The 12,476-nt window shown below is 40.9% G+C and overlaps 1 protein-coding gene across 2 annotated transcripts; it reads right to left on the bottom strand.

Annotated features, from left to right (window-relative positions):
* Positions 1 to 1,889: 1,889 nt before the first annotated feature.
* On the bottom strand, positions 1,890 to 12,463 carry Pih1d2 (PIH1 domain containing 2). 2 transcript variants are annotated; one of them, XM_090319512.1, is made up of 7 exons: positions 12,296 to 12,463; positions 11,630 to 11,848; positions 10,785 to 10,908; positions 9,720 to 9,965; positions 8,485 to 8,744; positions 5,148 to 5,276; positions 1,890 to 1,984 (listed from the first exon to the last, which is right to left on the bottom strand). In XM_090319512.1, exons 2-7 carry the CDS (start codon positions 11,804 to 11,806, stop codon positions 1,949 to 1,951), a joined length of 972 nt encoding a protein of 323 aa, XP_090175638.1. In that variant the 5' UTR covers positions 11,807 to 11,848; positions 12,296 to 12,463; the 3' UTR covers positions 1,890 to 1,948. The 2 variants fall into 2 exon arrangements, with proteins under 2 accessions (XP_090175638.1, XP_090175639.1); XM_090319513.1 differs by lacking the exon at positions 1,890 to 1,984 and having other exon boundaries at positions 5,113 to 5,276.
* Between the last annotated feature and the right edge of the window lie 13 nt (positions 12,464 to 12,476).

Here is a 12,476-nt window from a genome sequence, read left to right as displayed (position 1 = left end):
TCCTTGTTTTCTGTGGTTAATTGAAGGTAATACTCTCATAGACATTAGTACCTGGGCTGGCTTTAAACTGAGATCCTCAGATCTCAGCCTCCTGAGTAGCTAGGATTATAGGCATGAGCTACCGCATCTGCTTGTCCTTTATTATTATTTTTTAAATGAGCTTCTAAATAAAGGATTGTTTTCTATCTTAAGATAAAGTCATGTGGAAGTGGAGGTGTGGCTTGAATGGTAAGAGTGCCAGCCTTGAGTGAGAAAGCTAAGTAAGGGCTAGAGGCCCTAAATTGAAGCTCCAGTGTTGGCACCAAAAAAAAAAAACCAACAACAAATGGAAGGTGATTTCTTGATATAACAACTTATTTAAATAGCTTAAATTTTTGATTCTGAGAGCACTCTATAGTTATTTCTAAATAAAAAGAAGTTGTAGACGTAGGAGTTTCCAAGATTGATAGAATGTTAGCTGTGAATGAACCTAGCAGAATTTATTGCTTATATAATCGGACTCTATGAAGTAACTGTGGGATGTATATGGAATAAATGTACAAAATGTAAAATAGGATTACTAGAGTTGGATATGTGCCAAAGTCTTATTTAGCACCAAATCCTGTTGGAGGAGGAAAGAAGTTAGGAACACTGGTGAATGGTTTAGAATTCTAACATACAATCCCCAAGCCAGGCACCAGCAGTGTCGTCCTGGCTTCTTATGAGCTGGAATCCAGAGGCTGTGGGGCACAGGTGCTCGAGGCCAGCTTGGGTAAGATAGCAAAACTCCCATCTCAAAAACAAAACAAACAATAAAAACAAATGATGCCCAAAACAAAATGGTAATTCTTTAAAAACAGTGAAAATTACATAAAAAAGCACTCTCTACCAAGCATTGCCTTAAGTAAATAAAATATCCCTAAAATCCTATTAGAAGGACAAACTTTTTTCCATTTTATTATGTTTGCCTTTTAAAGGAATGAAGGTGGTAATATTCAGGATAATAAAAATGAACTGGGAACATTATAAAAATTCTAGACTTTCTGTTGAGCTTATATGTTTTTAATAAATATTTGGATTTATGACTATTTCAAATAAACCTGACCCATGCTTCCTTGTACATGTATTGTGTGGAGCTGTCCTCTGAACTTGCTTTAAGTGTTTCAGCACTGCATCAATCTTTCTACATGTTCATTCTCCCAAGTGCTACTCATGTAGTTCACAAATAGCCAGCTGACTTCGGTTGTTAGTATTTCTAGGTTGAACTGGAGATTATGCAAGAACAATAAAACTCGTCATGAGGGGCTGGCCTTACTTTGAGCTATATATGGTCCCAACAAGTCAAATAAAAGTTCTTTAATGATATTTACGGTTCTCTTGTTCCCTTGAAAGAAAAATAAAACCGTTGCCATCTAATACGAATTGTGGAATTAAGAATTAATCTCAGCTATGGTTCAAATAATAATGTTTAAAAGGCTGGAAGCATGGCCTAGTGGTAGTGTGCACCTAATACATGAAGCCCAGGGTTTGATTCTTTAGTACTACATACACAGAAAAATCCAGAAGTGCTGCTGTGGCTTAAGTGGTAGAGCTCTAGCCTTGAGAAAGCCCAAGGACAGTGCTCAGGCCCTGAGTTCAAGCTCAATGACTGGCAAAACAAAACAAAAACAAACAAAAAAAACGTTTTCAAGGCTCACACCTGTAATCCTAGCTATTCAGGAGGCTGAGATCTGAAGATCACAGTTCAAAGCCAGCCCGGACTCTTACCTCCAATTAACTACTAGAAAATCGGAAGTGACACCTTGAGTGGAAGAGCTCAGGGACAACATCCAGGACCAGAGTTCAAGCCCCATGACTGACCCAAAAAAAAAAAAAAAAAAGTTGTGTCCTGAAGAAAGAATCTTCTTTGTGCTTATAAACTCACAGTCCATACAAAATTTTGGCTGGGAGTGGTTGGTAATCCCTGCTGTTAAGTAGGTAGAGACAGGTGTATCGCAGTCCAGCCCTATTGAATAAAAAAAGCTAGATGTGGTGACCCATACCTATAATCTCAGCTACTCAAGAGTCAAGAGATAGGAGTACCATAATAACTCAAAGGGCATGGAACTTATTTCCAGAATAGGAGTGATCTAGCTCTGGTAGATATTTAAAGAGCATGGTTTGCACACACATTAGGCCAGTATGTGAGAGATAACAAGTTGAAAGTAATGGTCATCACCTAATAGCACAAGAGTTCTCGGCCACCAGGGGACTAGTGGGGATTGCCACTAGAGATAAGGAATGTGAAACGTTAAATCCAGCCAGCTGTGTGCTGGTGGTTCATAACTGTGTAACCCTAGCAACTCAGGGAGCTGAGATCTAAGTATTGAGGTTCAGAGTCATCCCGGGCAGGAAAGTTGTGGAGATTCTAACCTCTACTGAACTACCAGAGCCTAGAGTGGAGCTATGGCTCAAGTGGTAGACTGCTAGTCTTGAGAAAAGAAGCTCAGAAAAAGCACCACCCAAGCCCTGAGTTAAAGGTCCAGGGCCCCCACCCCCAACAAGTGGAAACTTTAGGTTTTTTGTTTTGTTTTTTCTATGTATGTGGTAGTGAGGAATTGAACCCTGGTCCTTGTGCATGGTAGGCAAGCACTCTACCACTAGGCCAAACTCTTGGCTCAGTATGTATTTAATTTTTAATGTTTTTCCTGGGGATTGTTTTGCTTTTTGTAGAGTAGTAGAAATCTTTATTAATAATAAAAAAAACATTAAAAGTAAACTAATGCCAAGTGGCAATCGCTTATACCTATGATCCTCGGTACTCAGGAGCCTGAGATCTAAGGATAATGATTCAAAGCCAGCCTGGGCAGGGAGGTGCTTGAGACTCTTATCTCCATATTAACCCTCAGAAAACCGTAAGTGGCACTGTGGCTCAATGTAGTAGAGCACTAGCCTTGAGCAAAAAAAATCTTATAGTGCCAGTCTCAGACTGACAACAAAAAGAAACTAATAAAAGTGTAGATATTTGGAAGTTGACCATAGTTTAACTTTTTATGGGGGCAATCTGCTTTTTGTTTTCTATTTTGGAAAAGGAGCCTATTGTCCAAGTTGTCCTCAAATCTTAACTGCAGATCTCAGTCTCTAAATTACACTTACAGCTCTAAACCATCAGCACCAAGCCTTAAGTTTAATATTATTCTGGAAGTTGATCTTGTTTTATTAGTAAGTACAAGAACAAGATGGAAATATCTACATAATTAAAGGCAATGTAAATTCAGCTTTATGTTTTGTGAAGATAGATATTCAAAAGATTTGGCTGTGTTGGTGAAGGCAATCTTTGTGTTTCTGTGTTTCTGTAAGTTTTATAGTCTCAGATTTTGAAACATTGCTAGAAGAATTCAAATGTAGGTCAGGTTTAGGATTTTATTTGCTTTTCTATATCACAGATTATTCTGTCCTATATGAACATCACTTCCTAAATTTTCATTTATAAGTTTTGTGTTGAAATAGATACTAATAATTATAAGGTAGTTATTTTTTTAAACCTAGAAAAGGCAAAGTGATGTTTAAAGTATGATAGGTACTGATGTGTTGTGTTAACCTGGAATGTAAATCGGATAGTTGGTACATTTGTCTTTGACACCTTATAGGAGATCGAAGCTGAGCAGTGTACCAAATTTCTCTAAGAGAAAAGAACTTGTCATACACTTGCTCATGATGTGACAAAACAGCAATTGCTGTACTGTATCTAGTTAACAAAAAAGTCCTATCTGATGTCAAAAGTAGTATCTGGCGCTGGGCGTGGTGGGTTACGCCTGTAATCCTAGCTACTCAGGAGGCTTGGATCTGAGGATCACCGGTTCCAAGCCAGCCCTGGGCACTAAAGACTGTAAGACTCTTATCTCCAGTTAACTACTAGAAAACCGGAGTGGTGAAGTGGTGCTGTGGCTCAAGGGGGAAGGTGGTAGCCTTGAGCTGAAGAGCTCTGGGAGAGCACTCAGGCCCAGAGTTCAAGCCCCATGACTAACAAAACAACAACAACAACAAAATGTAGTAGCTATCTAGCTCAGATTCTTGGTGGAGCTGTCCTACTGAAATATAGTTTTCTGGAAGCAGATTGGTCCTGTATGTTGAGTGCTGGAGGAAACTTACTGCTGCAGCCCATTATGGTGATACCAAACTTTCTGCAGGTCTGGGATCAGGGGCGTAGCCTAGTGGTAAGAGAGTGTTCATCTAGCATGCACGAAGACCCAGGTTCAACTCCTTGGTACCACATATAGTTTTCTGGAAGCAGATTGGTCCTGTATGTTGAGTGCTGGAGGAAACTTACTGCTGCAGCCCATCATGGTGATACCAAACTTTCTGCAGGTCTGAGATCAGGGGCGTAGCCTAGCGGTAGAGTGTTCATCTAGCATGCACGAAGACCCAGGTTCAACTCCTTGGTACCACATGTACAGAAAAAGCCCGAAGTAGCACTGTAGCTCAAGTGGCAGAGCACTAGCCTTGAGCAAAAAGTATTCAAGGACATTACCCAGGCCCTGAGTCAAGCCCCAGGACTGGCCAAAAAAAAATCGAGAGATCAAATTGGTTTTTAAAGTAGCAAACCAAGAATTGCCATGTGCTCCTTTAAAACAGGAATTTTCCAGATGATAGTTTATGTCTTAGGATTGCTTGGAGTATATTTAAGATAAATATCTCATATCTTGAAATTCTTTCAAATTTTCTGGTTAATATTAAATTTGAGGAGAAAAAGTAGTTAAAAATAGATGTTTCAGCTAAAAGGAAAAATCTTATTCTATCAAAGGGAACTCTTAGGGGCTGGGAGTTTGGCCTAGTGGTAGAGTACTTGCCTAGTATGCACAAAGACCCATGTTCAATTCCTTGGTACTGCATACATAGAAAAAAAAAAAAAAGCTGGAAATGGTGCTGTGGCTCAAGTGGTAGAGCTTTAGCCTTGAGAAAGCCCCATGACAGTGTCAGGCCCTGAGCTCAAGCCCCATGACTGGCAAAAAGGAAAAAAAAAAAAAGAAAAAGAAAAAGAGAAAATGGAATTTGAGCTGGAGTTGTGGTTTATGTGATTGGGTACTTTCCTAGAAATTTCTAAGACCTAGTACAGAAAAAAATAAAAAAGGAACAAATTACTTGAGATAAAAATTGCAAGCCCAAAACATCAAGCTGTTGTTTTATACCAATGGCATTGTGATGATTAATGTAGACTTGTCTTTGATAAATTTTGCTGTAGTCATTTCATTATCAACAGACACTGGAAGATTCAGGTGCAGTTGGTACTTCTCAGAGACCACCATCAGTAAATCATCCTAAGAATGACAAGATATTTTCATAACATTAAAACTGATTTTTTAAAGTTAGTGCTATTAAATATTTTCACAGTAATTTCTGAATTCAATTATTCACTTATGTAGGAGGATCCTACTGTCACGTGATCTTGCAATGTGCAATAAAATTACTGGCCAATTCTGGGCTTGAGCTCAGGACTTGAGCACTGTCCTTGGACTTTCTAATGGCTAGAGCTCTACCACTTGAGCCTCAGCACCACTTCTGGCTTTTTTCTATGTATGTGGTACCGAGGAATCGAACCCGGGCTTTCGTGCATGCTAGGCAAGCATGCTACACTAGACCAAACTCCTGGCCGTCTTAGACATTTTTCTTGCACAGGTTACTGGGGCTTGAACTCAGGGTCAGGATGCTCTTCCTGAGGTTTTGTGCTCAGGGCTAATGAGTAGAGCCACACTCTACTCTGTCTTTGGTTTAATTAAAGATAAGAATCTCATACATTTTTCTGTCCAGGCTAACTTTGAACAGTGATCATCAAGTTTCAGCCTCCTGAGTAGCTAGGATTATAGGCCTGAGCGCTGGCATCTAGCTGTTTTGAGATTTTATTTTGGCACTATACATCAAATGTTAAATGATGTAGTGCCTGGAATAGTTACCATGCTAAATTATGTGGTACAATCCTTGGTGTTAACTAGCAAAAGGCAAGAAAATGTAGTAGGGCCTGAAAGAGATTAGGGGATCTGAAAAATCCCTTGGTGAAATATTTCTGCTTCTGTTGGAAACATTTTATATTTCTGAAGCGAGGCTGTTAATTATGATTCTTATCTCTGTTCCACAATGTGTGATGGATGGGGTTGGAGTGCTTGTCTTGTTATGCCATTGATCTGGTTAAGAAGACACAGAAAGCTGAGATGTAGCTCAGTGGCAAAACACTGGCCTAGCAAGTGCAATGTCCTGGGCTTAATTCCCAGTACCAAAAAAAAAAAAAAAAGTTAAATAACAACAAAGAAACCAGCTGGATACTGTTGGCTCACACCTGTAATCCTAGCTACTCAGGAGACTAAGATCTGAGGATTGCAGTTCAAAGCCAGCCCAGCCACAAGAGTCTGTGAGACTCATCTCCAGTTAACTATCAGAAAACTAAGTGGTGCTGTGGCTCAAAGTAATAGACTAGTCTTGAGCTCAAATGCTCAAGGACAGTGCCCAGGCCCAGAGTTCAAGCCCTACAATCAGCCAAAAAAAAAAAAACAATCCCTTAAACTAGGGGCCAGTGGTTCACACTAGTAATACTAGCTACTGAAAAGGTTGAAATCAGAGGATTGCAATTTGATGCCAATTGGGCCAGAAAGTCTGTGAGATTCTTTTTTTTTTTTTTTTGCCAGTCCTGGGCTTGAGCTTGGGGCCTGAGCACTGTCCTTGGACTTTCTCAAGGCTAGAGCTCTACCACTTGAGCCTCAGCACCACTTCCAGCTTTTTTTTTTCTATGTATGTGGTACCAAGGAATCGAACCCTGGTCTTCATGCATGCTAGGCAAGCACTTTAACCACTAGGCCAAACTCCCAGCCCCTGTGAGATTCTTATCTGAGATTAATCACAGAAAAGGCTGTGGCTCAAGTGGTAGAGCTCTAGTCTTGACCAAAAAAAGCTCTGGACAGTGTTCATGCCCAGTTCAAGCGCCAAGATTACAATGGCAAAAATCATGTATTTTTGATTTTACAATCGCAAAAATCATGTTTTTTAGAGTTTAGTTACTGGGATTAAAGTGTTTCCTTTAGAAAAGCAGCAAAATATCTGTGACCAAGAGGGGTAGACTGTGGCTAATTAGGGCTGTTCCCAAAAACCTATAAGAGGCAGATTCTATATCCCTGCTGTATGGCTTCCTATAAACCTGTGAGAACACTTCTAAGGCCTGGCCTCCTCTGAAGTGATATATGCTGCAGCTCAGTTGAAGTTTTAGATCCTTTGCATGGGCTGCTCATTTCTGTTGGCACCCTACTGTGAAAATGACAGATAATCTGGAACCGCTATTTCACCTCAGTCTAGGAAGCTATAAACTCAGGAAGCCCAGTAGCCTAGCTAGTCTGTAACATGGACAAATAATTATAAGACCAAGAAGGCTAAAGTGTACTAATACTCGGTAGAGTAGTGTGTGCTAATAGATACAAATTTTCTTTCTTTCCTTTTTTTTTTTGGCCAGTCCTGGGGCTTGAACCTCAGGGTCTGGGTACTATTCTTGGGTATTTTTTGCTCAAGGCTATCACTCTGCTACTTGAGCCACAGCGCCACTTCCTGCTTTTTCTGTGTGTGTGGTTCCGGGGAATCAAACTGAGGGCTTTGTGCATGTTAGGCAAGCATGCTCCGGGGCCCAAATTTTCTATACTGTTATCCCTCTGTAACTGGAGGTTCCATACCTGTGGGAGGATTTAATTTACCTGGGACTAGAAATGTAGTTAGGTCTCCAATGGTTGCATCTCTACATGTGTGAACTTCTAATATGACTCAGTCAAGTTGGTATCTTAACTATCACCCAAAGGTGATAGGGAGGCACTCTTATTGGTGGGTGATGGAACCTTTAGGAGGCAGGGCTTACTTTAGAGGTCTTTAGGCAGGCTATTGGGGAGTGTGCCCTTGGAGAGGATTGTGGGTCGTTGGTCACTTTCTTTCTCCCTGGCCATGGTACCAAGTGGTTTTTCTTTGCCATGAGCTCTTGCTATGATGTGTTTCCTCATACTGCCCTAAAATAATGGGCCAACTGACAATGGTCTGGAACCTTCAAAATCCTCCCTTTTGTTTATAAATGGATTATCTTCCATAGTTGTTAAGAGTGGAAAGTGAACTCTTATGCACTGGATTTTTACTATAAAATGTATGGGGAGATGGGCACAGGTTATTTGCAAATACTCTGCAGCTTTACATACAAGACTTGTGGCCAGAAGTGGCCTAGTGGTAGAGTGCTCACCTAGCATGGAGGAACCCCTGGGTTTAATTCCTCAGTATCAGCTGGAAGTGTTGGTGGCTCAAATGGCAGAGTGCTAGCTTTGATCTAAAGTGCTCAAGGATAGTATCCAGACCCTAAGTTTAAGCCCCAGGACTGGGTGGGGGGAGAAACCCAAAACCAAAAACAACAACAAAAAACAACTTGTGCATCCTTGGGTTTTGGTATTTTCAGGGGTTCCTGCAAACAACCTCCAATGGAGGCCAGAGGATTACTCTATGGTCTATTCCACTGACCTTAGAAACATGAAGGTCACAATGAGTGGCTGAATTAACACCAGGTAATTCAACTTTCAATTCAATTTTCAGAGGCTTCTCATTCTGGTCATTTACAATTTTTAATTCATAGGCTGGAACCTTCATGTCCACCGGGATTTCAATACTAGAGAGCTCCTCAATAAGAGATTTGCCTGAAACTTGGTCTTTTGGCAGCAGCAGTTGAGGAAAGTGATCTGGACTGGACATAGCACTGGTTCTTATTTCTTCAAGGGTATTTTCTTTATGGAAAAAGAGACAGGAGAGAGAAAATCACAAAATGCTCTGAGCCTGTGAGACAGACCACTGCACAAGTGTTTCATATAAAATGACAACAAAATATTTGCAAATATCCTTATATGTAGAGACACATTCACATGTATATGTGTACATATACAGATAATATTATTTGGTTTAAATTAGTTTGGAAAAATATGTATGGCTATGATTAAATAAGTTTGGAAATGTTTAACAAAAAAAAAAGGATCCTAAATGATGGGGCCAGTGCTTGTCTAAGCATGCATGAAGCTCTGGGTTTGATTTCTCAGTGTCACATACACAGAAAAGGCCAGAAGTGGCGCTGTGTCTCAGAGGGATACAGCACTAGCTTTAAGAAAGCCCAAGGACAGTACCCATGCCCTGAGTTCAAACCCCAGGACTGGCAAAAAACAAAAACAAAAACAAAAAAAAAACCTAAATGCACCTGGGGATGTAGTTTAGTAGTGGCAATCTTAACTAGCATTTGAGGTCCTAGGTTAGATTCATTCCCCAGCACAAAGATCTGGGTTCGATTCCTTGGTACCACATACAGAGAAAAAGCTGAAGTCGTGCTGAGGCTCAAGTGGTAGAGATCTAGTCTTGAGAAAGTCCAAGGACAGTGCTCAGGCCCTGAGCTTAAGCCCAGGACGGGCAAAAAAAATTTTTTTTGACTGAAAAATCTGTAGGATTAAAAAATCTTTCTGGAGGATTGGAGGCATGGCTTCAGCGCTAGTCTACCAACTAGGAATAAAAAAGCTGGGCACGTGAGAGGCATTGAGTTTAACCACTAGTACTGCCCAAAATCAAACAGGTAAAAATATGGATAGTTTTAACCCTTTCAAAAGCTTTATATTTTTCTTAAGTTTCTTTTAGGCAGTTCTAGTTTGCAAAAATATACATAGGTTACACACACAAAAAAATTAAAACGTTTAATTTTGAGCTCATATTCAATAACTTACCCTTCTTCATTTTCTCCTTGAAGTCTGTGACATCAGTTTGCATTCTCATCAAATTACGTTTCATTCTTTGAATGCTCCCTTTCATTTTTAGTTTGGTGACCTGGTAAGAATGGGAGAGGGTGGTCTGGAGTCTCTGCTCGATGCATTCCATGGCCATCCTTATTAATTGGTCTTTTTGCACTTGGTCCTCTTCTGCTTCCCGGAGAACCTCAGGGTTGTAGGCGACATTGATGACTATGTAAGCATCTGTGTGTAACCAAGGGTGTGAAATGAGATTACCTGTTAATTATATTGTCAAGTCACATATTAAATCATATTCTTGCTGAACTTACAATTCAGAGGCAATGACAATGGCACTATATGGTATTTTTACACAGGTTCAAAGCAGTTCATATTATTAGAATAACTGAACAGTATTCAATTTTGTATGAAGGCAGGCCAATTTGTATTAATTGTTATTATTAAAGAAAATATTTGGGGCTAGGAGGGTGGACTAGTAGTAGAGTGCTTGCCTAGCATGCACGAAGCCCTGGCTTGGATTTCTTGGTATGGCTCACACAGAAAAAGCTGGAAGTGGTACTATAGCTCAAGTAGTACAGCATTAGCTTTAAAAAAGCCCAAGGGCAGCGCCCAGGTCCTGAGTTCAAGCCCCAAGACTGGAAAAAAAGGAAAAAAGAAAATAGTTTACTTTTTTGTTTTGGTCAGTCATAGGGCTTGAACTTTGGGCCAGCGCACTGTCCCTGAGCTCTTTAGCTCCAGGCTACTCTTCTACCACTTTGAGCCACAGTGATACTTCAGAATATTTTGCTTGAAATGCAAATCTAATGAAAACCTAGTCCATGCTTACTCAAAATAACTTAAAAAAAAGATGTGTTCTGGGAGGGGGAGTTTGGCCTAGTAGAGTTCTTGCCTAGCATGCATGAAAATCAGGGTTCAATTCCTCGGTACCACATACATAGAAAAAGCCAATAGAGCTCTAGCCTTGAGAACGTCCATGGACAGTGTTCAGGCCCTGAATTCAAGTCCCAGGACTGGCAAATATGTTTTCTCTTCAATTATTTGTACCTGATGTCTCAGAGATATCTTCCGGTCTGCCAACACTTATAGGTACTGGGTGAATGGCTGACTGGGGAGCAGGGATCCTTTTCCACTGACACAGATTGATATAAAGTAGTTTTTCTGTTGGTTTCTGGAAAGTGAATCATTTTGATACCTCAAAATTTATGTTTTTAGAAAGTTTTAAGATAACATAAAAGCATCTCTTTTGTGTTTTTCTTTCCATTTCCTGACATTCATTTAGATAAATATATGACCAGATGAAAAGCAATTTTCTACAGGGTGGGAAAAGGGAGTTTTTGTTTTATTTTGATTTGTTTTGTGGAGCTGGTAAATGAAACAAGAGCCTTATATATGCCAGGCAGGTGCTCTACTGCTGAGCTGCATTCTCCAACCCAGAAGAAGGGAATTATAGGTGACAGATCATTCTATATATGTAAACTGTGCTTTTATTATTTGATATTCCCCGAAGTTGTTGGCTTATCATTATGAATCCCACTTCTGCTCCTTTTCCTCTGGAAAAAACAGGAGAAACTGTTGTAATGTGGTGGTTCTACCAGATACATCCAACTACTTCATCACTGCATAACTTTCCAACAGTTTTATTTGCAAAAGCTCCAACTCCATGATCCATCAAATCGTTACACCACTTTTTTCATTCTACCAGTAATAAATGACTCCTCTTGAGATCTTTCAAAGTATATTAAGATTTTCTCATTCTTACTCTTTCAACACAATCACCAAACATTAGGTTTCATTATTCTTAAACAGAGTTTCTGTCAAATATTCCTGTGAGGGTAAGATACTCTCCACTTATTCAAGGCCTCCCCAGCCCTTAAAGCAATTGTACGTACTAGAATCCTGGTCTGTAGACACATCCATGGTTCTGGGCCAGCAGTGAGCTCTTTTCCCTCTTTCAGCTCCTGTTGAATGAAGTTCTTATAACACTCTGGGTCATTTTCAGCTAAGTCATCTAGGAGGTTCCAGAACTGAGTAAGTTGGGTCAATAGACCTTTTGAGGATGTCTCCATGGTTAATGGTGAAAAATAGGCTGCTGTGGCCTGTGGAAAGACCTTAGAGGAGAAACGTTCATCGATTTGTTTCTTTTAGGGGAGGAGGAATGGATGAGGAATTGTGTCTAAAGGGCTGGCGCTCAGAACCGCTCCATCTTTACTTTATTAATTATATTTTATAGCTAATAGCCCCTCCTCAATTACTAAAGTGTCCTCTCGGATGAAGCCTTCGCTCTGTCTGGACCTTCACCAGCGCTGAGGGAGCAGAGCGGTGATGGCTGATGAGGATCTTTTTTCAGATCTCTGGACCCTGGCTAGCCCCCCGCGTTTTCCTAGTGGGTGGGGGGCACCGAGGATTTCCTCAGTCCCCAGTGTTGTTAGCAGTCTGAGCACACAGATGGGGAGCCAGCACGCTGGCCATCTTTTTTGCTCTTCTCTCCAGCTAACAGCGCGACCCCTGAGCGAGTCACGTTCGTCAGATGAAAATGAAGATGCGACCGCACTTGCCTGGTGGGACGACTGTGAGGATTAAGCGATCTGCAGAGGCTGAAGATACCCCGTCGAGTCCCCCATGCCTCTACAGGAGCGGTGCCCCCACGCCGTGCGGACTGGACTAGACCCCGGCCGCCGCCAACTCCCCTCGGCGCTCGGGGCTCTCCGCGACTCCGGTTGCCCGGGTAACCAGGGC

The sequence above is a fragment of the Megascapheus bottae genome, chromosome 27 (genome assembly GCF_031878675.1).
Source record: "Megascapheus bottae isolate mThoBot1 chromosome 27, mThoBot2.hap1, whole genome shotgun sequence".
Lineage (NCBI taxonomy): Eukaryota > Metazoa > Chordata > Mammalia > Rodentia > Geomyidae > Megascapheus > Megascapheus bottae.
The sequence above is the reverse complement of the archived record's forward strand: the minus strand, read 5'-3'. Positions and strand labels throughout refer to the sequence as shown.

What these genes read in the sequence shown, in the direction of transcription:
- Pih1d2 (XM_090319512.1), bottom strand. Translation starts at nt 11,806, where the DNA reads ATGGAGACATCCTCAAAAGGTCTATTGACCCAACTTACTCAGTTCTGG. An exon ending in CAAGGAGAAAATGAAGAAGG is followed by an intron (nt 8,745 to 9,719) that starts GTAAGTTATTGA and finishes TTTTCCATAAAG; the next exon opens with AAAATACCCTTGAAGAAATA. An exon ending in GTGACCTTCATGTTTCTAAG is followed by an intron (nt 5,277 to 8,484) that starts GTCAGTGGAATA and finishes TGTCATTCTTAG; the next exon opens with GATGATTTACTGATGGTGGT.